Genomic DNA, 26,695 nt, shown 5'->3' on the forward strand with positions numbered 1-26,695 from the left:
AACAAGTACTGCTGCAAGTTTGATTCTTATACAGGAGAAAAGAGTGGTGCAAGCCAGGATAGCCTGAGATACAATGAACGGAATTTAACACTCCCCTAACCAAGGCCATATTTTTTTTCCCTACACTAGTTGTTCAGTTTGATCTTAGAAGCAGTGGAAATATACACATGTGCTGAAGTGATTGCCAGTAGCAATATGCTGTTGTTGGCTATTAAAAAACAAATTTGGGGGGGGGGGGGTGGATATAGGTAGAGACGTGGCTGTGAAGTAAGTTTGCTTCCCAACCACATGCTTCTGGATTCAGTCCCAGTGAGTGGCACTGTAGGCAAGTGCCTTCTACTGTAGCCTCAGGCCAATAAAAAGCCTTGAGTGAATTTGGCAGGCAGATACCAAAAGAAACCCATTTAAAATCTGTGTGAGAGGATCTGTCTCCAACACCACTCAAGAACTAGTGTTGGTATGTTTACGTCCCTATAACTTAGCAGACTGGCAAAAAAACTCGTAGGGTTGATTAGTTTGACTAAAACTTCTGTATGGTCGTGCCCCAGCATGACCACAGTCCAATGACTGGAACAAAAGATAATTTGATAACAAAAATCTACTAGCAACCGCATAGAGAAATAAAAGGAAAACAAATCTGCCCACTTATGCTCAATTACATGGATGAAAATAGTACATTATTTGTGAACCTCAAAAGATTTGCTTAGCTCATCTACAGAAATATCTATAAATGAATAGGCCTTTCATAATAACAAAAATCTTTAGATAAATTTGTATCTTAGAAGGAAATCTCAATTTTTTTTTTCAATATTGATCAAAAATATTGGTAACAGTAACAAGTGTTTAAATCAATTTAAATACATAACATTCTTAAATCATTTTGACTCATATACAAATATGTATGAACATCCAATTAAGCATTTAATCAGAAGTGATTAAATGTACAAAATTGCATTTACTATTTCCACAATTGGAATATTTAAAACATTTAACTGTTAGGCCAAATGTATTTGCTAATTACATAACTAGTTCTCAAGTAAATACAACTACTATAAACCTTTTAAAAATATTTATTCAAATTTGTTTCTTCACTCCAATAATAAAAGTCACAATCCCCTAATGAAGATGAAATTTCCAGATTGCAGCTGATTAATCAATCTTGGTTTCCAATGAAATTCCTTGGAGTGCAATGAACAACATCAGTTAAAACTGAATCAGTATTCAGACAAATCAAGAATAGCATTCAGACACAAAACAAAGATTTGCAACTCAAACCTGAAAAATTTAACTATGTACTTATATAAAAAAAATAATTTTTCCATAAACTAAATAGAGACAACTTGTAGGTACATTTTACAAAACGTTTTGATAGTCTGCTCAGGATAAACATTTGAACAAGTTGAAGAATTACAAAGTTTATTGTAAATGTGCATCAAATGGTAAAATAGCAATAGCCAACAATTGAGGAAAAAATAGCAAACTGAAATATTCAAACTCTTATAATAAAGCATTATTATGTCTTGAAACACAAATACTTAAATGTAAAAATTTAAATTTCATGTCAATGTAAAATGTGTACAAAATGTCAAGTTTAAAACTACTGGCACAATGTGACATCATGATAACTTATCAAAGTCCCACCCCAACCCCCAAAGCATTCAAGAAAATGTCAACGGTGTGAGGTAAAAGTTGTAATAGGGCAGTAGCTTACTTTTGGAACCTGCTTCGTTAGGTGGAGTGACTGTCTTAGATACAGGAGGAGGAATGTTGTTGGCTAATTTGTTATCCCAGTTCTCAATTTTTGGCATCAGAGTAGAGTACTTCTCTCGTTCACGGTCTCTCTGTTCTCTCTGCTTAGCCAAACGAGGAGGCAACTTGCTGTAACCAGCTTTACCAACTCCCTTCATTCCCCTTTTTTTAGCAATCACCTGAAAAAGAATTCAAAAATTAATAATAGATGCAAAACAAAATAAAATAAATACTGTCAGAAGGTAGAACCTCTTTGCTAAAGAGAAAATTAATCTGAAATCTTAGTTTCACTTAATCCTTCAGCATTTAAAATGGTTCCAAATATTCTACTTGTTTTTGTAGGGAGCAGCCAAAATTGGCCTCTCACATCTATCCTACAAAGTCTTCTAAACAATTACATCACTGAGATATTGAAGCTACAAGATTAATGCCTGATTAATTCAAAATAATGTAAATAAATAACCATTACACTTGACAGAATATTCTGAATGCTAAAAGGTTGAAGGACATGCATTAATGAATATAACAGCATTAAAAAGACATTTGAGAAATGGTCTGGGTTACAGTCTGGAAGAATTGGTAATTGTTACAAGAAAAAAACAAATTTTCTTCAAAGAAAACCAATACAGTATTTGTAAAAAATATTCCCTTAACCAAGACCTATAAATGTAAGCAATTTGAAAACAAAATCAAATGACAAGTGTGTCTATAACATTGCCAACTTACTAGAAATAGCTAAATGTCCCCCACAAATCCCACATTACTATGACGGACCATATGTGGTGCTAAATATACTATGGGATGGTCACTGGTGAAATGCCATTGACCAGTCTCCTAGATCAGGGCTAATCTCAAAATAAACACTAGAAAAAAAGAGTAAATTCATAAAACAAAACCTTTTACCCATAACCTAATCATCATGAACTTAAAACAATAGGATTTAGCTGGGATTTGTAGTAAAGATAACAAATTAGAATAAACTAATTAAATTGTGGTTGCACAGAAAAAGTCAAAGAATGTCAAAGATGTAGCCAAATATGTATTAACAAGTTTTACTATTTAGAGACAATCAAATTTTCTTACTTTCAATTCCTTCTTTTGCTCACATTGTTTACGCTGTTCAGCCTCTTGTAATGCTTTTTGCTTGCTCTTCAGAGACTTTTTAGTCTTAACTTCCTGAAAGCCTTCATTGCTTTCATAAAGGAAGTTGGGATCATCAATGGTAACTTCAGGTTGATCATCAATAACTACAACACCTAGAAAAAAAAGTAACAAATATCAAAAATTGACACTATAACATACAAAAAGCACCAATATTTTTTAAAAACTAAGTTCTTTTTTTGAATAATAGGAGTTGAAAACTGAACCAATTTTCAATCAACAAAAAAGATCAAAATATTTTTTTCTGTATGTCATTTGAGTAGCAGCATACCTCAGCTAATATGCAGTACTAGTAGGTATCACTGAATTTTTTTTTTAAATATTTAAATCTATATTTTTCTGTACTTTTTTTTGGAGACCATCCAAAAAGAAACATTTTAATACCTCAATTGTGAAAATAGGAAGAATATTTTAGGGAAAATGACAATTTGAATTGAAATTCTAATGAACCACTTACCCTCCAATTTATTTTCCCCTGAAAGTTATGCCCACAAGTTACAAAAAGTTTTTACTCAAGCAAGGCTATTTTTTACAGATTCACTCAGACTGCAGCCATGCCAAGAGGGAGCCTTCAATTATATTCATACTAGTACTGGTAATTTTCGTCAACTTGCCTGAATTACATCCCTTTAGAAAGTTATGGCACACCTTTTCGTCCTTGCTACCACATTGAAATTCAGTGAACACAAGCATATTTAAAACACAATGACCAAATTTCTACCTAAAAATATGGTGAACTTGAGGGTGCAACATGTGAAACTGGAACCTAGATACACATGGCTACAAAACAAAATTTTAACTACTTGTATTTCCGACTTTTATAATAGTAAAAAGGAATTCAAAGAGGTTAAATTATGCAAACAAAATGTTAAGCCCATAAATACCTCAAATTTCAGGACATATATTTTAAATATTTTCTCTGCAACATGTCTAGTGGTGAAAATAAACCATTAGCAAAGAAATAAAGGTGGAGAAGAAAACTTGGAAAGATTAGCAAGTTGAGCTACATACCAAGTGGAACTTGTGTGTAAACTATTTTCAACCACACTATTGGATAAGTTTTTTGCCACTAAGAATTCGATTCATTTCCATATATTCATAGAAGTACAGTACTATCAAAATAATGAAGTGTATTTGAATATGGAATAAACTACGCAAAGCAGAATGTGCACGAAGTAGTAAACTAGACAATGTCATTAGCTTTATATAGAGACTAGAAGAAAATAGATGTTAATGCATTGAGTGCAGGTCAATTAGGTGAATTATACACTATTTTATATTCACACATGCTCTTAGCATTTATTTAAGCATATAGATATACACGACTTCCACAGCACATTCTTAGCTAGCGTTTGCAATGCTAAGGGAAGTAACTCAAAGAAAAGAAATTGACAGGAAAATAGAAAAAAGAGAATGTATATGGTGGTAGTGGTGGTGGTGATGAGGAGGGTTGTTTATTGATGATAGTTATGTGGCTGCAACAACATTGCTCAGCATGTTATTCCCTCAACTAACACTTTTCACAACATGTATTTCTCTCTACTTGTCTACCAGTCACTATAGTCTCCATCATCCCCATACGAACAGACAACTGAAGTTCTGTGTTCACTAGTGAAACCTAAGGAAGCTCCAGGACTCATCTCAAAATGCAACACTGAACAAGTTCCAACTAAATTCATTTAGTAAAAGGTCACGTGATTTTATGTGTGTGTATACGAGACATTCGTAAAGCATCACAACCAACAATGATGTAATTTAAAGATTTTATAGTATTCATTTTATACCAAATTTTTGTTGAATCGGATTGAATCAGTTTCAGCTCATGAGCTGTGGTCATGTGGGGGTAGCAAAGCAAATTTGTAATGATGTACATATCAAAGTGTGCAACATTATTTCAGAGCTTTTCTGAGAAAAAGAACCAAGTTATTATTTCACTCACCTGCATAGTTATTTATGTCAATATTAGCGAGAGCATCCTTTTTTTCCTTTTCACTTTTCAGTGGCTTGGATACATCAGATAAATCAGACTTCTTCTGGGATTTGCACCTTATAAATAAAATTTTGATTTAAACCTTTTGTCCTTTACTCCAAATTTTTCAGTACTATAGTGAAAGCATAATACTTTGTAATTTTTGTAGATATTTTTCAAACTAAATTAATAAATTTGTTCACAACAGGATAGAGCATCCACTAAAAAACTAGATGTTCTGAAGATCTTAAAAAGTGTCACACTAACAGAAGTTTTCTTTGAAAAATGAGCTGATCTTAATCTACTGACCAAACGGTAGGCAAATTTCTCTCTAACACCACCCTACAGTCTTATGTGGGCATGTGTATTTGAATCACTGAACAAGACACTAGATGGGAGTTTAATATGTTAAAAACAGAAGCCATGTCACTTTCAAATTCTGACCTTCAGTGTTCTATATGTACCATCAAGCAATTCTATAGATTGGCTTGACATTTTACAAGTATCAGGCAATTCTCCCTTCAATGTATCAATTTGATATAATTACATTGCAAGGTAACTCTTAATTGTATTACATAAGGAAAAGACCACTATTTTACAAGGATGACAATTCTGAAAGAAAATTTTCACTATTTTAAAATATTTTCTCCTAGTGGAAGTAGGGAAAAAAAAAAGGCAGGGAGGCAGAGGCAGAAGTGCTTATTCCAAAACAATCAAAAACATTCAATTTCAAAAAAATTTTTTTTTTTATAAAACCAAAATGTTAAAATTCAAAGCATCTTAGATTTCTAGAATAAAGAAACATTTAAAAGAACTCCAATGTTTGTATTTTTGAGGAACATAAATTGTCTATGTTAAGAGCTTTAATAAAAAAAATTTTTTTAAATTTAAAAAATTAAAAAAAACAGTTCTCGTATAATGCTCACCTCTAATCCTAGAGTTTAAAAATCTAAAAGTGGGGGTGTAACAAACTGAAAAATGATTTTTCTATAATAAAGGAACAAGACAGCCATCATGACCTCAGTGCTCGAGTGATACTCTATTTTTCTGACTCCAAAAACTGAAAATTGAACTCAATGGGATTTGAATTCAGAATGTTAAGGAGTAGAGTAAATTTTTCCTTACACCATCAATCCAATGTCCAATGTTAATGAGATTTTATATTACTAATATTAACAGAAATTGCTTCTAATTTAAGTACAAGGTCAACAAATTTTAGGGGAAGAGTTAGATGATGCCAATGATCCCAGTACTTCACTGGTACTTTATTGACCTTGAAATTATGAAAGGCAAAGCTGACCTAGGTAGTCTTTGAACAAAGAACTAGGAATGCTTGCTGATTGGCTGTCGTCGTCGTCATCATTTAACATCTATTTACCATACTGGCATAGGTTGGACAGTTTGACAGGATCTGGCAAGCTGCAGGGCTGTGCTATGCTTTGGCATAATCTCTAGGGATGCCCTTCCTAATACTACCCACTTTACATCATATGCTGAGTGTTTTTTTGCTTTTCATGACACTAGCACTAGTGAGGTTGCCACGTAACTTGCAAAACAAAAGAACAGGGGAAAAAATGAAGAGGTGGTGTTTTTATGCCAGGTTTTGATAGCCAATTGTAATTGTCTTCTATAGAGGAAATTTACAGCTATCCCACATTTAGATAAGGGTGGGTGTGAACAACTGGCAAGGAGATAATCATTGAGGAGTACCAGAGCAAGCTCTCAAGGTACAGTAAAGTGAGCATAAGAGAAAATACAATGGATCAGGGGAAGGGAGGAGAGAAAAGGTAATAATGGTTTCAAATTTTGGTACAAGGTCAGCAAATTTTATTTTATTGTATCCAAAAGGACGAAAGGCAAAGTTGACCTCAGAAGTATTTAAACACAAACTAAAGAGCTGGAAAAAATGCCAACATTTATCTGACATGCTAACAATTCTGCAAGCTCACTGCTTTAACAATAATAATAATAAAAATACTCAACTACTCACTTGCTTGTGAGATTATTAAATGCATTATTGATAGCAGTTGGGTCATTTGGCACTATTGAATCAACTCGGTACACCGCAGCAATGTTCTCTTTCCGGTTTGCATTGATGGTCTTATTTTTAGTATTTGAGCTCCCACCAGACCTAGTGGGAGCTGAACCGTTTTTTGTCGCATTCGGTGACTTCTCTTTCACAGAATTCTTTCCACGCTCCATACTTTGAGATTTTCGTGCATCATTTGAATTCCCTCTGCGATTTTGGCGGTCATTCCCAGGTCGTTGGTTAGAAAAGCTCTTCTTTACAGGAACATTTTCTTTTTTATCCTTATCTTTCGAGTCATTTTTAGCTTCTCTATTTTTATCAAGTACATCACTGCTTTCTGATGCTGTTTCCCACTCCTCATTTGCAAAGTCCGAAGAATTCTGTTTAGTCAATGTTGGTTTTTTGGCATTATATGTTGCAGGAGCAACACTACTACCTCTTCCTCGGCCTCTACCTCTCCCACCTCTTTCAAAGTTACCACGACTGCGTTCACTGAAGGCTCCTCTGCGGGCAAATCGTGGTGGAGGAGGAGCGCGTTCATGACGGCGAGACCTACCATAAGAAATAAAACTATTTCCAAAAATTATTTTGCCAAATCAAAAATTTTGTTTTATACTTAAATATCAAACTCAAATTTAGTCCAAGTAGTTTAAGGGAAAATAAACCCACAATAGGCAAAAATAAAACCATAAAGGTTTGTTAAGTTGCATATATTATATACAGAAACATTCTTCGTAATTTTAAAATTCCTGAGATTAGCAAGAAAATGTCAATGCATTTTACAACTGGATTATTATCTAAATAGCATCTGTACAAAATATAAGTACTACCATCAAACTAATGTATCTAAAATTAATAATATGCCATTACTTTTGAGTCAGTGAGACAATATTAACTGCACTTCAACATGTAGAATTAAAAATTATTTAATGCAAACCTAAGAATTAACTTTCATTTGAGAAGGTTTCGAATACTTTATTATTTCTAATATTTCAATTGTAAAATATTTTTAATAGAGCCTATAAGGAAGGAAAATTAATGAAAGGAATGGAACCTTAAAGAAAAGCATTTCTTCAACATTATTTTTCAATATAGAAACTAGGTGAAATAATCAAAAACCTTGAAAATGTTCCCAAGTAGAAGCTAATATTACAACCGCAATAGGAAAGTGTTGTAAAAATAATTACATTTTTTCATAATTATTTGAAAAAGCAGAGTGAGATAATTCAAAATTTACCTAGTGTTACGATTATTTTCCTGTTCTTCATTTCGAGTAACATTAGCATTGTTGCCACTACCATTTCCGCCAGCATTGTAACGTCCAAATCCTCGGGCTGAAGGAGGAGAAGAATAAAATCTGCTCCCTCTACTTCGTATTAACGGGCCACCTTAAAAAAAAAAAAAAAAAAGCATACGCAATAGGTTATGATGCAATTCCAAAATATTATTTCTAACTACTGCAAAAATGACAAGGCTATTTATTACAAACCTACAGAAGCCGGCTTTAGACTAGTAGATGGGTATTGCACTAGCTTGATCACTTGCTTCTCATGTACATGACTAATATATTCAAGCAGCTTAAAAACAAATGATATGATTTCGAAGATGATGAGGCTGTGCCCCCTTACAAAATTCCTTACCACTATTGGGTACACTGTTTGAACGGTCTTTATCAAAGCAATTTCTAAATAAATCCTCACTCATTCATTTCAGGGGAGGTTTTGTAGAAACAATGAGCATTCTTGTTCAAAAATAAATCACATCAAATCTTTAGCCTCTTGAGCGAGTACAATTTTAAATTATTTTAAAAAAAACTTTATTTAAACAAAATTGTTTTTATAGCATTTACAGTGGTTGACATACTAATCCAAACAAAGCCACAAGCACTGTTTGGATTAGTATAATATAAGCATCAATCTGTGGATACATTTATTTCTAGGGTACTTATAAAGGTATATTATTACTTTTAAACTTTTTTTTATTTTTATTACGTGTAGATTTGTGCTGCCTCCAAGAAGTAAGGTGGAGAGGAGGTTCCGCTAGGTTCCTCACAGACCAAGGACACAGGTACAAGATTTTCTGGGCAGGGAACATTGATGGGGTCAGGAGCGTGGGTATACTTCTTATAGAGAAATGGGTTGTCGAGGTAGTCAGAGTATGCGATAGAATACTTAAGATTAAGTGATACATCATGCGTTAGCAACCATTACCTCTGCTCCTCAGCCGGGACTACCTGATGGACAGAAAGACCATTCTTATAACACCCTCTTGCAGACTAGCTTGTTGACGAATGACAAGGACCTTCTCTTTGTGGCTAGTGACTTCAATGGGCATGTTGGACAACATGCAGGGGGCTTCCATGCTGTTCATGGAGGATATGGTTTTGGTTCCCACAATGAGGAGGGAACCAGGGAGTTTTGTGATGCAAGTGATGTTATGGTTTCCAATACTAATTTCAGGAAACCTGCCAGTCACCTTGTCACCTATCATTCTGGCAGACACACTAGCCAAATTGACTACATCCTTGCCAGAAAAAGGGAAAGATGGCTGCTTATTAAATGCCAAAACATTCCCAGGCGAATAATGTACCCCACAACAGACTAGTAGTCAGCGACTTCAGGATCAGCACTAAATGGATGCCCTGATGACGACCAGCATGGAGGAGAAGGGTCTGGAAGGTTAAAGATCCTGCAAATGGACAGAGATTTAGAGATGTATTACTTGAAGCCTTCGACGAAATAGAAGGGGACATGATGTGGAAGACAATTGGAGGGCCACTGACCAGATCTGTGGATAGTGCAAAGTCCCCTCAAGACCCAAGGTAACGTAGTGGTGGAACAATGTTGTTAACAGGGCTATTAGGGAAAAGAAACAAGCTTGGAAGGACTGGAAGAAGGGTGGTAGCAGGGAATTGTATCAGACTGCCAGAAGGGAAGCTAGGGGAGAGGTTTAACCCTTTAATGTTCAGATTATTCAGTCAAGTGTGATGTTTGTTTATTCACATTGTTTTGAATTAATCATGTATTATCTTGTAGTTTAGAGATTTCAGTGATGCTATTTTTTAGTTTTAGAATGACATGGTAGGGCTGAGGTGAGAGGCAAGATCTGGTCAGTTTCAATATAAATCAGGTTAAATATTTTGGCCGGATATGGCCGGTTTGAACATTAAAGGGTTAATTAGCCAGAGGGGAAGCAGATAAGACAAAATTTGCCAATGTTCAGCGCTCTGAGGACCAAAGACTTAAGGTATATTTTGTTGCAAGACAGTATGTAAGAGAGAATCGTGATGTCGTAGGAGAGAAATGTGTCCACATGGATGATGGTTCACTTGCATTAAACAAGGCTACAGAGAGGTTTGGAGATGCCACTATGAAAGGTTGCTCAATAAAGTGAATGAATGGGAGAAAGAGAGTCTGCCAAATGTTGACCCATGAGAGGGACCAGCTATCCGAATTGACAGTACCTTGGTAGGTAAAGCATTTGAGAGTGTAAAGACAGGGAAAGCCCCCGGTCCACCAGGAATCATCACAGAGATGTTCAAAATACCTGGCAGTGTCGGCTATAGCCTAGTCACTCATATAGTTAACCAGGTGATACATGAAGGAGTCATACACAATGACTGGTGTAGCAGCACTACAGTCAACTGCTACAAAGGTAAAGGTGACGTTTTAGATACAAATAATTACAGAGGTATCAAGTTGTTGGATCAGGTAATGAAGGTCACCGAGAGGGTCGTAGCCCAACTACTTAGGGAGAGAGTCAGTTTAGATGAGATGCAGTTTGGTGAGAGTTGGCAACAAGTACAGTGAAGAATTCCAAGTAGGGGTAGGGGTTCACCATTGATCAGTCCTCAGCCCCCTCTTATATTCCTCCAGACAATAACAGAGGAATTCAAGACAGGATGCCCTTGGGAGTTCCTCTATACTGATGACCTTGCTCTAATTGCTGAATCACTATCAGAACTAGAGGAAAAGTTTCAGGTGTGGAAGCAAAAATTAGAATGGAAGGGCCTTAGAGTCAACCTAGCTAAAACTAAAGTCTTAATAAGTAGGAAGGCAGACAAACCACAAATCCCTTCAGGTAAATGGCCCTGCTCAATCTGTAGAAAAGGCGTAAGTAGAAACTCTATAAGATGCACCCAGTGTAAGTTATGGACACATAAGAGATGCAGTAATCTCAAAGGGAGGCTAACTGGGAAGATAGTTTTTGTATGTGGCAGATGCTCAGGAGCCATAAACACTGAAAATGTGCAGAGAACAGCTTCTGTCACATTCCAGGGAGAAAAACTAGAAGTAGTTGATAGCTTCTGTTACCTAGGGGACCAAGTCAGTAGCAGGGGTATATGTTCAGAAAGTGTAGCCGCTAGAATAAGAATAGCCTGGGCAAAGTTCAGAGAACTCCTACTGGTGACAAAGAGCCTCTCTTGCTCAGAGTAAAAGGTAGACTGTATGACGCATGTATGTGAACATTCATGCTACACGGCAATGAAACTTGGGCCATGACTGCTGAGGACATGCGTAAGCTTGCAAGGCATGAAGCCAGTATGTTCCACTAGATGTGTAATGTCAGTGTGCATACACGACAGAGTGTAAGCACCCTGAGAATAAAATTGGATTTAAGAAGCATCAGATGTGGTGTGCACGAGAGACTACTGCATTGGTATGGTCATGTTTTGCAAATGAATGAGGACAGCTGTTTGAAAAAGTGTCACACCTTAGCAGTTGAGGGAACCTGTGGAAGAGGTAGACCCAGGAAAACCTGGGATGAGGTGAAGCACAACTTTCGAACATTGGGCCTTACTGAGGTAATGACTAGTGACCGGGACCTTTGGAGATATGCTGTGCTTGAGAAGACTCAACAAGCCAAGTGAGACCATAGCCCATGGCCTATACCAGTGGTTGTAACCAGCCCATTTATGAATACCCCTCATTCATTGCTTGTGAAGACTACTGAGGCAAGTGAAATCAAATCAAAATTGCTGACGTGGTTGACGACAGTACCGCCTGATTGGCACTCATGCCAGTGGAACATTAAAAGCACATCCGAACATGAGGTGTAACCAGCCCACTTATGTGTACCCCTCACTCATTGGACAATGAACTTTGCTTGCGAAGACCTATTAAGGCAAGTGTAAACAAACCATTTGCAGACATGGCCGATGACAGTACTGCCTGATTCGTTCCACTCGTGCCAGTGGAACATTAAAAGCACATCCAAGCAGGATTGTTGCCAGCACCATATGAAAAGCACCCTTTGAGTGTGATCGTTGCCAGCATCGCCTTACCAGTACATGTGCCAGTGGCACATAAAAAACAACATTCGAGCGTTGTCGTTGCCAGCGCTGCCTCCCATGCAGGCAGCACGTAAAAACACCTTTCGAGTGTGCTCACTGCCAGTACTGCCTGACTAGCCCCCGTGCCGGTGGCACATAAAAGCAGTCTTGGAGTGGTTGGCATTAGGAAGGGCATCCAGCTGTAGAAACTTTGCCAGATCAGATTGAGCCTCGTGCAGCTGCTGGCTCACCAGTCCTCAGTCAAACCGTCCAACTCATGGAAAGCAGGCGTTAAACAATGATGATGATGTTATATTGTCAAAGAAAACCTAGCAGCTGAATCTGCAGCTAAATAATTCCCTAATGTCTAGGTGAAAGATATTAACTCAACACCTCACTAGTGCTGGTACCATGAAAAGAGAACCAATACACTGTGAGCAGCATGTACCAGGAAGGGAATCCAGCCATAGAAACTCAGCCAAAAATAAAACACTATTCATATTAAAAACCATACAAACTCAAGTAGTATATAAACATATTCTTTAACCCTTTAGCATTTAAACCAGCCATATCCGGCCAAAAAGTATTCTGCCTGTTTTATGGTCAAACTGGCCAGATCTGGTCTCTCACACCAGCCCTACAATGTCGTTTTAAAAATTAACAGCTACCTCATCAAAATCTCATAGCACCAAGATAATGCCTGATTAGTTCAAGGCAATGTGGATTAAAAAGGATTAATTTTAGCAGAATAATGCGAACACTAAAGGGTTAAACAATTTCTAAAATGCAACTGAATAGCTCTTCTACAGAACAAGTTATTAGAAATAATTTTCAGAGTTACCTCTGCCACGCCGTGATGGCTCGCCTCTTTGAATAAAAGCTGGATTTTTCCCTCTGTATCCTTTCATCTCATCTTTATTTTGCTCATTTCTATCACTGCGGTCTGCTTTCTCTTTATTCTTCTCATCCTTCTTGTCTTTCCAAGTATTTGTCTTGACTTTCTCATCTCTGTTATCTTTAATATGCTTTTTGTTATCATCATGAAGTGCTTTCCCTTTACCAGCAGCCACAACAGCATTGTCCTCCTCCTTGCCATGAGTCACATCTCTAACTTCAGATGTTCGTTCACTGCAACTTTCACTCGTTGTGCCACTAGTTTCATCAACAGACACATCACTCTCTTCATCACGCCCCCGCCTTCGCTTCGACAGTTCTACTTCCACTTCACCCTCACTATGCTCACTTTCCATATTCAACTTTTCCTGCCATTTATTTGTTGTATATTTTCCTTTATGGTCTGTTGGGAGTCTGCGGTCATAGGTACGAAAGTCATTTCGCCCTCGATTATTATTGAAGCCACGACTTCGACCCCGACTACGACCACGTCCCCTTACAAATTCCCTACCTCTATTTGGTACACTGTGTGAACGGTCCTTATCAAAGCGATTTCTAAATGCATCCTCTCTCATTCGTTTCAGGGGAGGTTTTGTAGTCGTGCGAGTTTCTTTTTTCTCTTCCTTCACCTTTTCTTCTTTTTCATTTGGCACTTCAACAATTTCCACTTTTTGTGGTTTTTCAGTTTTAGTAGATTCAGACAATGGCCTTCAAAAAAAAAAAAAAAATTAAATTTAAAGATTTCCATCTGTAGAGTGTTTACTATATAAAAATTAAGCTTACAAAGCTAAATTACTTGAGTTAACATAAAAATCCTTGAAATTTAGGAAAAATATTTTGTAAATTACATAAAATATCAAATAATATACACAATTTCTTTCAGAAGACATTCAACACTATCTTCCAACAACTTTCAGATTATCTGATTTTGCTAGTAAAATTATCAGAAATTTTCATTTTTATCTATGGTTGTGACACCATGTATAAACATTCTTCTCTAAAATGGCATTTATCTTCCAAACTATTTTGCCATTGTCAAATTGAGAATTTCAAATATCACCTTTCTATCCAGCAAAATACTGATTAAAAATAATGTTGGGGAGCAAATGTAGCCTGTATCATTCAGTCAAGATCCCGTTTTTCCATGCAAGCATGGTTTCAACAGGAACTTAAGATTTTACAGCTGGATGCTCTTCCTATCAACCCCACCACATGCACTTTCTTTAAATGCCAAATGTGTTCGAAAACCAAGGGTAACCAGATAATGTCAACAAAGTAAAATCAGTTTTGCTGAAATGTTAAGTTAAATAACTTTCACACATACATGTGTGTCCTACAGTTTCCGATACACCAAATTTCTTCACAAGGCATTGATTGATCTAGGGTTATAGTAGAAGACACTTGTCCTAAGTATCTAAAGTTGGACTTCACCCACGACCACTTGGTTGCAAAGGAAACTTCCTGATCATACAGCCATATCTGTGTGTGTGTGTGTGTGTGTGTGTGAATGTGTGTCTATGTACATACACATACTGAAAGTAACATTAACCCTACCTATTTTCCTTCTCAGATACATCATCTACTTTTTCAGGCTGAGTCTCGGGGACTTTCAAATCTTTTGGTTGTGTTTTCTGGGATTCTTTGAGGGATTCCTACAGATAAAAACAGGAGTCAAACTTGTAAAGTAGTCAACAAAAATTTCAAAATCTTTCCAAATAAGCCTGAATAACAGAATTTACAAACTATATTGAGTAGGCTACATAAAAATTTAAAATTTGTTTTATATTAAAATATTAGTTTCCTTTTTAAAAATACTTTTTGCATAAAAAGAAAGAGCTACGATATATATTATTCAAGAAACTAAAGTTCAAATCAACAAATGGAAATTATTCATAACTACTTTTCAAATGTTCAAAAATCCTATCAAATTTACACTGGAAACAAAAAGAGGCAACTGAATATATTGAAAAAAAAAACACTAACAGCATAAATTATCCAAGTTGAAAAAAAAAAAAAATTAAATATTAGCTTAATGAAATTAAATATTAGCCAAAAAGTGAATTAAATTGACAAAACTTCGTAGTTTAAAACAAAACAAACACCAACTGACTGCTATTTTATCCTATTTTTTATGCTCTGAACTGCAGCTAATTTAATTTTTCTATAAATCAGTTGAAGTACTACTAACCATTCACAAGAACAATATTATACTTATTTAAATTACAAATAGTGGACAAAAATCAAATATTTTAAGAGAAGATTCATTTCAAATCTGTATTATAGGTTTTAATTACTACTTTCATTAATAACAGTAAATGAAAACCTAACAAAAAAAATATATATTGTAACTGGGCATTTTACCAATTCAACAAAATGACTGCAAAAAAGAAAATCAAAGACAACTTATTACCCTAAAATTCTCAACAACTTAACCATGAAAATTTTAAAGGTCAACCAATCTAACTATTCAAAAATCATTAATGCTTTAAAAATGTACAGCCTCAAAAATGTTAAACTTGGAGGTTAACATATTCCAATAATCAAGATAATGTACAACAAGTTTTTAAAAAATGTCACTTCTAATAGCAAATGCAATAAAGGAGAATGTATTCATTTTGAACACATGAATTATCTGCTGCACAATTTCACGACTAATTCTGAAAAAATTTAATTATCTTAGCTAAGAAGATGGAGAAATTCAATGAAGCCAATTATACTATACTTATTTAATTATAATACCAACCAACAGAATCTAATGTTTGTAAAACAACAGACTACCAACTAGAAAAAAATATATATTTTAACACTCAAAATCAAATATATTTTGTTAGTGTGTGAGATAAATGTGTATTAAACAGTCTCACAAAAATATAAAAGATGTAATAACTACGTAAACACACAATGACTATAAAAGAGAGTTATGAGGTTTGAAAATATGAGGAATGAAAGATATCAAATAAATTCAAATTGCAGTAATATTTAATCAACTTTGGATCATCTTAAGTGGACATTCGGATTCCAAATCTATGGTAATAAGTGAAAATATCTTATGTTCAATTGCATCAAATGTGAAGGAAAAGTATTTCACATAAAATGAGAAAAGAAAAAATAGAAAAAGTAAAAGGAAAACACTTCATAAAATAAATACTGAAGGATTTGAAACATCAGTTCATAATTATATTTTCAAACCTCAAAACCAACCTGTTTTTTCAGAAAAAGGGATATTGCTGGCATCTTCAGGGAAGAAAAAAGAAAAAACCTAAAACAAATATAAAATGTAACCCAACACCAACATGGAAATTGTGTTTTGCTAACAAAGTATTAACCAACAAAACCGGATTTCTTCCAACTTTGAGTTCTTAAAACAAAACAGCATGGAAGAAAAGTCAGAAATTGTCTATAATGAACTGGTAATTTCACTTTGAAAAAGACAAGCAAATCATTTGTCTTGCCTTATTAATTTGTCAACAAAAATGAACATCTTTGACCTTTAAATAATTCAAAACAGAAAATCAAAATTAATATCAAAAGTAAATTTTATTAAATATAATATTACATATATTTCAATGAGCTCATAAGATTTTCCTATATTGTCTAGTTTCCTTATGTGGAATTGACATAGTAAATTAAATTACAAGGAACCCAAGTATCTGTTTTCAAATAAAGCAGCACTCAAATGTTTAACTCAAAACTAACAGGACGAAGAAATTGAGAATAAATAAAATCAAAAGACTATCTTAAAAATTCTTTAACTAATACACTGAAAAGACACCAAGAAAACTAGTTAATAAAAACTGATAAACTCTCAAAGTAAATTGTCTCAATATAGGTTTCTCAGATTGACAAAGAAAAAAGAAAAAAACCGAAGAAAGTCACAGCTAAATAGAATCTAACTACTTTTTATCTGCTACAACCAAAGTTTCCGTGATATACCTACATTTTTGAGATTTCCAGAGCTTCAGCATCAGGGAATACACGCCAACTGCCATCGTCTTCAAAGTAAAGATGACCCTCATGGAGATTGGGTAGGTAGAAGAGCAAGTTCCAAGGTAAAATGAAATTATAGCCAAAATAGGTCAGCTGTGTTAAAAAGTACAAATCTTTCCAGTATTGTGAATGTTTGGAGGACATTTTTTTTGTTTTGTTTTGTTTTTTATTTTGTTTTGTTTTGACATATTTTTTTTTACTTCCTGTTATCAAGTCTGGAAATTGTTGGGTTGTTCTAGTAAACTTGGCACAGTCAATGTTATTGCGATTGTCGCAATTTTCTGCAAGATCCTCTTAGGGACAAATTATTTGTAATGTGAAAAAAAATCCTTTCGAAGTAACTTCTTTTTCAATCTGGTGAAACAACTGGATAATTGAACAACTGCCATAACAGGAGGAATTGGTTGTCGGGTCAGAAAGGCATAGTAGATGTCTTGAAGGAACACTTGAGTAAGTAATACATTCTTGTATCCCAATGATAGTAGAAACTGATGACACCAACCAGATGACTTTTTTCCCAGATACACACACACACAAACACATACATATATATGAAATACATATATATGAATACATTTCTGAGAACTAAGACAATGGAATTTGAAGCAGCAGCAGCAGTTTAATAAATTTAGAATAGATATATCCAAAAGGTGCCACTTCCAAGACACTACTAGTTGGTTTGGCACCAGACAGTACAGGCAAACAAATTATTTGGACAGCAGAAAAAATACTCCTCTTTCATAATAACCAATGAAAAAAATCTAATACGTCAGGAAAGGGCAGAAGGGATGTAAGAACCTGGAACTAGTAATCCAACTGAACTGCATTACAAAAGCTGCTGCTGCTGCTATAATCCATTTTCCTGCTTAAGTCAGTGCCACCTGGCAATTGTACTTGTGATTTTTGTACAGTTAGAAGTGTGTAATAAGCATATCAGCATACTCAGAGTATGGATTGGTGAAAACATGAACTTGCAAGCTTCACAACTAACAAAGAAGTCAAGATAAGAATTGAGCAAATATTTTCTAGTACCATTATTCAAAGAAGATATTAACTGCTAACTTAGCATGAATAGCTCAACTGGTAGTTAGTACACTTTCACTAACACACCAGAAAAGTTAGTTAAAAGGAATTGCTTTCCTCTAATCTAAAAAAAAAAAAAGGAAAAAAAAAAAACGAAGATTTGAAGAGATCTCTTAACTAAGCCATTCCATTTTACTTGCAAGAGAAAGTTATATAAACAGGATACAAACTATGAAAAGATATCGGGTAAAGAGATTGGTTTTAACAGCAGCTAATAAACTAAGAAAATAACTTAATATGCAACATCCAGTGTAAAAGATGGATGGAATGGTTAATAAACCAATTTGTAAATGATCTATGCTAAGTGTAGCTCTTGTAGATGCAGTGATGAAAAACTAGATACAGGAACTTACAAAGTAGAATGAAAGATTATGAAAAATTATGGACACAATTTTCAAAAAAAAACTATCATCATTTATCCAAAATGAAGACAAAAATGTTCATTTTTGTTGACTGATTATTTCTGCTTCCAAAATTTTTTCTTTATAATGAATCCAAGTAATTTTTGCCTGTACTGAATTATCTAGCTTAGCTTAGCATTGTATCTTTTCCTGTTGCTTTGTCAGGTCTATATACAAGTGGAGAAAAATAGATCTCAGTAGCATCAGCATTTTTACAATTGTCACTTGAATTTATGACCTAACTCAGTAATAAAAGAAAAAACAAAAATAGAAATCCAATAAGGCAAATACTATGCAATTTTTTTAATGATTTTAATTATACATAAGAAAAAGTGCTTTACTCTCCAAGCAATTCTACTAGAGATCTATTTTTATCCAAATTGCAATAATAATTTCATGCAACAATGAGAAAGCACTCTTTTTTAAAGAAAAAAAATATGTATTTCTGGTTAAATTCTTATACACCCATTCACATGGGAATTTGAGTAAATAAAAAAAATTGTTTTAATGATTACCAATATAACACATCAACATGCTTGATCGATGTGCTGTAAGACTGAATCCATGTGGAAACACTTCAGCAGAGTAAGAGCACACAACTATAGACATTATGTTCACCATGGCAAAGCCAGGCCATTGAAATAAGCTTTATTGTTAAAAATCTCATCCATTTCAGTGGCAAGAAATCCGGTAATGGTATTGAACATAAACGGTGCATGCAGAAATTCAAGTTGAACAATGAGGATATTACTGGCATAAGCCAGAAGAGATACAGTTTATCTAACTATGAAGGGAACAATAGATGTGTAGACTTTAGTTACCGGCTGATACAGTATCGAAACAATGACAGCTTTCTTCTTGATGTTCAGGACATTAGATATTAGCATAGACAGAACGAGGACAATGATATACCTTGCTTGAGGACTTCAAACGGGTTTCCTCTAGTTTCTCATTAACAGGGCCTTCTTTAGGAGAATCAGTCTTTCTTTCAGAGGCCCCAGAACTGCTTGACATACTAGAAGCACTGCGCTTCAGAGGAGTATAAACACTCCTAGGAGGCATGTTCTGTTGAGATTGTTGTAATGGAATAGGTGGTGGGCAGCTGTAATCCTTTTCTAATAGTAAAAAAAAAAAAATACATATATACAAAATGGTCATTTAAAACATTTTAAATTCAGAACAATTACAAAAAAATTAAACTTCTCAAATTTTATGAGAGCTATTATAATTCCCTTTTGTGGTATACTACCGGTAGGCAGTAATTATTCTAAGATTCTTTTAAAACCTAGTGAAATATGAACAAGATATTACTTTTTTTTTTTTCTTTTTTTTTAAATTCTCGTTTAAGATCCAATCCAACGTATATTAAGATCTAAGTTATATCCTCATATACAAACTGATTTAAATATATTGCTCCAATGTGCAGGTAAGCAGTCAATGTATAACAAAGATTTTCTTTAATAAATTTTAGACACATAAGTGGTTTTGTAGTGCTATTCAAATATAGAAGTGATTGCAAAATGGAACTCCTATCTATCCACTGAATTTTCAATAGCTTGCTTTGTCTTCAATGTAGTTGAAATACATCACCAGATAGAACACTAATACCATTTTAAAACAGTGATAATCCAAAATATTTAATATATTCACATCTTGTTTTTCAACAGTGCCAGGACTTAACACTTTGATTTTGGAACCAAACATCTAAATCATTCAAGTAAACACACATCTCATGGTTATAATAATTTGGACATTAAAATATAGATTTATGAATCACAAATCATTCAACAAATAAGTACTTATTTTCAGCTGGCCATGCACTCAAAACCAAAATATGATTTGACCTACACTTTTAATTTTGTACTTAGTAATTAATATATATCTGCAATATGCATACAATTATATATTCCTGGAAAAATTTGGGACAATGTCACTTTTCACTGCTAACAAGTCTTATCTTCAAAATATGCTTATGATCAGCCTAAAACCATTTCTGAATCCCCCCAAAAATATGGCCATAGACAATGATTATCCTATCTAATATGGCCTTCTTTTTTAAGGATGGGAGGATGTATTTCTAGCAGGATGAAAAATAACAGAGGCTTTATCACCTGCCCAAGAGAAAAAAAAAAGATTCTTTTATAAATAAATGTTTCATGATTGTAAAATTAAAATGCATTTTAGCATTATCCAACTCACGCTATTACTTCCTATATTGTTTAGGTTCACTGAACATGTAGAATTCATAGCAAAAGCAAAATGAAATGTAAGAAATTAGAACTCACTTTTATCATCAGGGAAAGATCTGTAAGTGGAAGAGTAGAGACGCTGATTCCAATGAGGATCAGAATGGTTTTTATCTTGCCTCCAATGAGATGAAGGCTCTGAGGGACTCTTATCTTCTCTTCGCCATTGAGAGTCAACTGAATTCTTATCTCTATGCCAGTGAGAAGGTTCAACATGATTTTTATCTTCCCGTCGCCAATGGGGCTCCTGTTGTGACTTCTCTTCTCGTCTCCAGTGACTATCAGGTAGAGGTTTTTCTTCTCGCTTCTCAGATTCATGATCAATCAAATGAGAATGGGCATGTGGATGAGGATGTGGCGAAGGATGAACATGAAGGTGTCTCTCATCTTCTTTGTTTTTCACTGGTTTTTCATCTTCCCTAAAAATTTAGTTAGGAAAATAAAATTGCTATAAAGTAAGTCTAACAGTTAAAAAAAAAGAAGTCTTAAAATTTGTTAATACATCAGAAATTACAGTTGTCTACTTCTGCAAATCTATCAACAAAAAAACCTGTATCAGGCTTTGCTTTAATAAACAAATTCAATAGCTGTTTGAACCCAACCAGCCAATATAACAGCATAATAAAATATGCCACTTTACTGTAGAGAATTTGCAAGACAGTTATACAATCTCATGAACTCAAAATATTTTTGATAGGATCTAAGGAATTACCTACCAACAGGTTCACATTAAATCTATTAATAACACAAAACAAAATCTTACGCAGTATATATAAACCAGGAAAGATGAAATACATTTTCTACAAACCCGTTAAAATAAAAATCTGAAGAAACAAAACTGAAAATGATAAACATATATGCAAATAGAAGAAATATTAAATCCTATCATAAAATGTAGCAATACTACTAATATCCACATACTGAATTACTAATATTCTTAATAGAAATGCACAAACATTTAAAACAGGTTGCTAAATTGGAAAATAGCTATTTATTATTTAGGTTTTTTCCAGTTGTTTTAATCATGCTTTCTCAGAAGCACCATCAAATAGATCCCTCTGTACAAATGCTTGCAGCCTGTTGTCCTTTTTTACAATTAATATGGGGTACACTTTGGAGTTCAACCTCATATTCCTAAAGTGACAAATTAATGCTGTAAAACTATTACAATGTCTCAACACTGCTTGACACTTCCTAAGAAATCTACCAATGAACCAAGCTGGACATCCAAAGCAGTGGTTCTTAACCTGGGGTCTGCGGATCCCTGGTGGATCCTGGTGGTTATTTTATATATATATATATTATATATATATATATTATATATATATATATATATATATATATATATATATAAAAGCACCATCTGTTCGTGGCCGTTCGCCAGCTCTGTCTGGCACCTGTGCAGGTGGCACGTAAAAAACACCCACTACACTCGCGGAGTGGTTGGCGTTAGGAAGGGCATCCAGCCGTAGAAACACTGCCAGATCTGACTGGGCCTGACGAAGCCTTCCAGCTTCACAGACCCCAGTTGACCCGTCCAACCCATGCTAGCATGGAAAGCGGACGCTAAATGATGATGATGATATATATAAGGATAAGCATACTAAAAGGGTTCATGGAAAAATCTCACTTAAATAAAAGGGTTCAGAACCACTGTGAAAAGGTTAGGAACCACTGATCTAAGGTGCCAAAAGAGAACTCATTTGGCATTTGGTTATAACGATGTCCTTTTGGTCAAAAATAGCTCCCAAAGTTTCACATCAAATTGAATATCTTTACTTACACGATTTTTTTTCCAGTTTATCAGTCTTTGATACTAAATAATGCATTAAGCTAAATTTTTAATATTAGCTGTGTAGAAAAAGATTATATATATATATATTATATCAACTACGATGATTTCCAGAATTTAATGTAACTTTACATTAAGTTACATTAAGCAATATATCAATTTAAAATATCCAGTGCAATAATAGTGGAATATTTAATAGCCTGGAATTTCATGTATACTCCTGTCCTGTCCAACCCCATCCCAGCATGGAAAAAATGACAAAACGATTACAAAAAGTTTTGTTAAATGTACGAAAAGGTACTTTATCTGTAAAAATGTCATTCCACAAATATCTGACAAAACTGAAACACTTGAATCAATAAATTAGTATGAACCCGTATAGATGTGTCAACAAAATATAAAACTTACAAAGTTTTGACAAGTTAATATTTAATGAAGTATTTTCTTTAAAAAATACTCTCAAGATTCAAAGGAAAATATAATACTTGAATTAAAATGATTCACACTAATACACTCACCTTCTGTCATATTCATAATCCCGTCTTTCAAATTCAGAGTACATCCTTGGATCAAAGTAAGGAGGTCGCCGAATATCTTCATATGGAGCTATTAACAGTGAAAATAAGAATTATAAACTCAGATTATCAAATGTAGAATTCTAGATGCAAGTGGACAATATGATATATATCATGGAAGAAGCAGTTAGGATATATTCCATGGAAGAAGGAGCACAATTGTTCAGAAGATATTCTTTCTTAGTGGTGTTTGAAATACTTAATTTAAATTAAAATGGCCCACAATTTTCTCACTTTCAACAAACCTATTTTCATGAACACTAATTGGTTTCAACAATTTGTGCTATTTTATTAAAAATAGGAAAAAGATTTTATTAAGTAACTGCACATCACAGAGCTAACAAATTTTAAATTAAAATCTACAGTTTAAATGTTATCTAAATTTCAGTTATATTAATACAAATTGAGGGAGAGAAAGGCAAACATTTTCAATAAGTTTAACCTTAAATAGTTTATGCTCAGGAGAGTTTAATGTTTCTACATATTAAATAAAATAAACTTGACTGTAGCAAGCAGATAAATACACGTTTATAGTCAAATGCAAACTATATACATCATGACTTATGCCTTAGCTCTTCTGTTACTATATTTTTGTTGGTATATGTTGTCTTTGCTTCAATTAATTTGGAAGGAAAAAAAAAAAAAAAAAAGAATTTAGTACAATAACTCATTATTAAGCTGATGTTTTGAGAATAGATTAGCATGAAATTTTGAAAGAAAATTTTTCAGTCAGATCGTTAAGCAGGAAGTTTGTGCCATAGAACCCGAACTGTTTTATATAGGTTAGAATCAAAAGGGTTAAGTTGTCACACCATTACACTTCCTATTTCATATAGCTAGAAAAGCTTTCTAGCTTCATTGGCACAATTAATAAAAAGTACAGACCACTGTTCACATCAAATATGAACAGTTCCTATTTTAAAGAATATCACTTTCAGTCTAAATTAACAAAAACCTATGCAATATTTTTTTGCTCATAAATTCTGCCTTAACATCATATTGTTCTCTGAAATCCACTACATTTAAAATTTTCCAAGTTCTCATTTCCATTACCTGTTGATCTGCAAATTCACATCTTAGGCATCCTCCTAGTTTTGTAAATGATTTTGTACAAAAACACCATAATTAACAATTACCATGTCCAAACAAATCATCTTACACCATCAAAAGATAGGAGACGCATAATGAAAAAAAAAACCCTATTAGTTTAGCTTTTTCATCAAACCCATACTGACAACCTTTCTGCTCTTACCACAATTAAAGGCCTAACATTAAACATTTGAAATCCTTTATGTACGAAACATACTATAAATTTCTATCCACTGCTTTGAATTAATTTCAATTATTTAACTTAAAAAAGCCATAAGCCAACTCTGGCAAGATTTGAGCTGAGATATAAATCACCATAGTTTCCTATTCACTAACAACATCCCCCAACCTTTTTACTTTAGATAATCTTATTATAGATTATCTATGAGAAAAACTCACCAGGAGGCAAAGGGTAGCTCCTTTCCATCCAGGAGCGAGATTCTCGTTCATACATATCAGGAGTTCTGCTTTCACTGTCATGACTCTCAGTTCCTGAGCCATGACTATCAGTACGCCGCCTAACTGGATAAACTGGTAATGCTGAAAAGAAATCATTTATTCTAACTGTATCATTTTGAAATTTCATTAGGATCTGATCCAAGCCTTTTTTTTTTTTTAATATTAAATCATCAGCTCAATTTTTTTTTTTTTATTGTTTCACCATGCATTTTCATTAAAAGTCCAAATTTTCAATAATCATTGCAAAAATACTGAATATTTGGCATATAGCCCTAACAAACTATTTCTCCCATTAAAAAAATAATTATTTACACAGCCATTTTGAAATTACATATTTTTAAAATAATCAAATAAAAATAATAAAATTTTTAACCCATTAAGTTTTGGACACCAGTAATTCTCCTCTAGGCCATGGACGATTGATTTGAATTCAGACCAGCAAGCTAAGAAAACACTTCTAAATTAGTGCCTATTCTAAATAAGCAAGGTAATTCTTCTGTAACTACCTGTAAGAGCAAACCATTATACCTAACATTTATTAACCTAGAGCTGGCCTTTGACACAGTTCCATAATCTGTAGTGCAGTGACAACTAAGAAAATTGGATGAAGATGAAAGTTTTGTGAGAGCAGTGAAAGCAATGGATAGGTGTGTGTGTGTCAGCAAGGTGAGAAGTAGCATTGAGAAACTTAACATAAATAGGTGTCCACCAGGGCCCAATTTTCAGTCTCCATTCATATTACCACTTCCTACTAATAATTTTTCAGATAAAAAAAAAATAAAAAGGACTGGTTGTCCTAGGGATATTAAGCATATGAATGACCTAGTTTTCACAGGTGAATCAAAGAATTACAAATATGGAAGCTAAGCCTCAAATCATGAGGACCAGAAATAAGCCTAGTAAAGTCAAATGTTAAAGCAAGAAAAATTACAGAATTCTATTTGGTATCTGGAAGTGGCCATGCTCAGCATGCAAACAAAAGAAGTGTAGTTGAGAATATCATGTACCCAATATAAACTGTGTGCATAAAAGATGCAGTCGCATCACAAGCAGGATCACACAGGAAGACTAAGTAGCTATCAGTAACACCACCTATAAAATTATTTTTTCAGATACCCAGAAGGCTCAACTGAAGTCAATAATAACCTAACCAAGAGAGGGAGTAGCCAGAGTAAGGACAGGGTGGAAAAAATTTACAAAGCTACAGGTGAAATTCAGTTATAATGAATTTTTCAGTATAGTGATTTTAAGTCCCAGGCCATAATCCTACTAAAACAATGCTTATTGAGTCAAGAAAATTCATTACTTCTATTTTAGTACAATTAAGCAAAAAAACTTTGATACAATAAAAAATTTCTCCAAAAGGAAAAAAAAAATCTCACAGTAGTCTTGTAAAGTTAATTGTGCAGATAATATTAAATATTGATTGGGACATGGAGAAGTCAGATAACCTCAAGAGAGTACAAACATACAACAGTATCAGACAAGGGCATATTTGTATTTGTCACTTGTCTTTCTGATAATAAAACAGAAATTTTGTAAAATGGGTGAGAAAAAAAAAGTCAAACTCACTTTGTTCTTTACACTAAGAACATGCATATTTCAACATTCCTATCAACAAGGGGTTTTTTATGGAATAGGATCTTTTTCACAGTAATAAGAATGTAAACATTCAAATCCTGACTCAATTTTAAAATGTAAATTTCAAATCAAGGAATACAAATCAAAGTGGCCAATACATCCATCTGACATCCAAGTGTCTGGTAATTCTCTATCAGAGGTTGTAATGCGTCCATCTTGATCAGAGAACAAGTACGAAAAAATATTTCATTGTATTTTTTATTTAACAAAATATCTTGTTTCTGTTAATCTCCTTAAAATGAATTTTTCTTATATTATTATCTAGTTAATTTCACCTGTATTTCTTCTTGCTGACAACAAAGGAATTCATAGTCTAAGTGAGGGACATTGTATGATGATGCAAATTTT

The 26,695-nt window shown here is 34.0% G+C and overlaps 1 protein-coding gene across 10 annotated transcripts in view; it reads right to left on the reverse strand.

The window, feature by feature from the left end:
- Nucleotides 1-26,695, reverse strand: part of LOC115216924 (protein PRRC2C) — a 75,179-nt gene that overhangs the window by 18,708 nt on the left and 29,776 nt on the right. For 8 of the 10 annotated variants that reach the window (XM_029786452.2, XM_029786437.2, XM_029786427.2 and 5 more), the window contains 11 exons: nt 24,647-24,787; nt 23,102-23,189; nt 20,831-21,210; nt 19,458-19,660; nt 14,629-14,726; nt 13,022-13,782; nt 8,146-8,296; nt 6,870-7,478; nt 4,850-4,956; nt 2,833-3,005; nt 1,712-1,928 (listed from right to left, as the gene is read on the reverse strand). In XM_029786452.2, the coding sequence (XP_029642312.1) occupies nt 1,712-1,928; nt 2,833-3,005; nt 4,850-4,956; nt 6,870-7,478; nt 8,146-8,296; nt 13,022-13,782; nt 14,629-14,726; nt 19,458-19,660; nt 20,831-21,210; nt 23,102-23,189; nt 24,647-24,787 (2,928 nt within the window). The remainder of the gene's footprint in view (nt 1-1,711; nt 1,929-2,832; nt 3,006-4,849; nt 4,957-6,869; nt 7,479-8,145; nt 8,297-13,021; nt 13,783-14,628; nt 14,727-19,457; nt 19,661-20,830; nt 21,211-23,101; nt 23,190-24,646; nt 24,788-26,695) is intronic. The other 2 variants (XM_029786445.2, XM_029786461.2) reach the window with 2 other exon arrangements.

The sequence above is a fragment of the Octopus sinensis genome, linkage group LG1, assembly GCF_006345805.1.
Source record: "Octopus sinensis linkage group LG1, ASM634580v1, whole genome shotgun sequence".
NCBI lineage: Eukaryota > Metazoa > Mollusca > Cephalopoda > Octopoda > Octopodidae > Octopus > Octopus sinensis.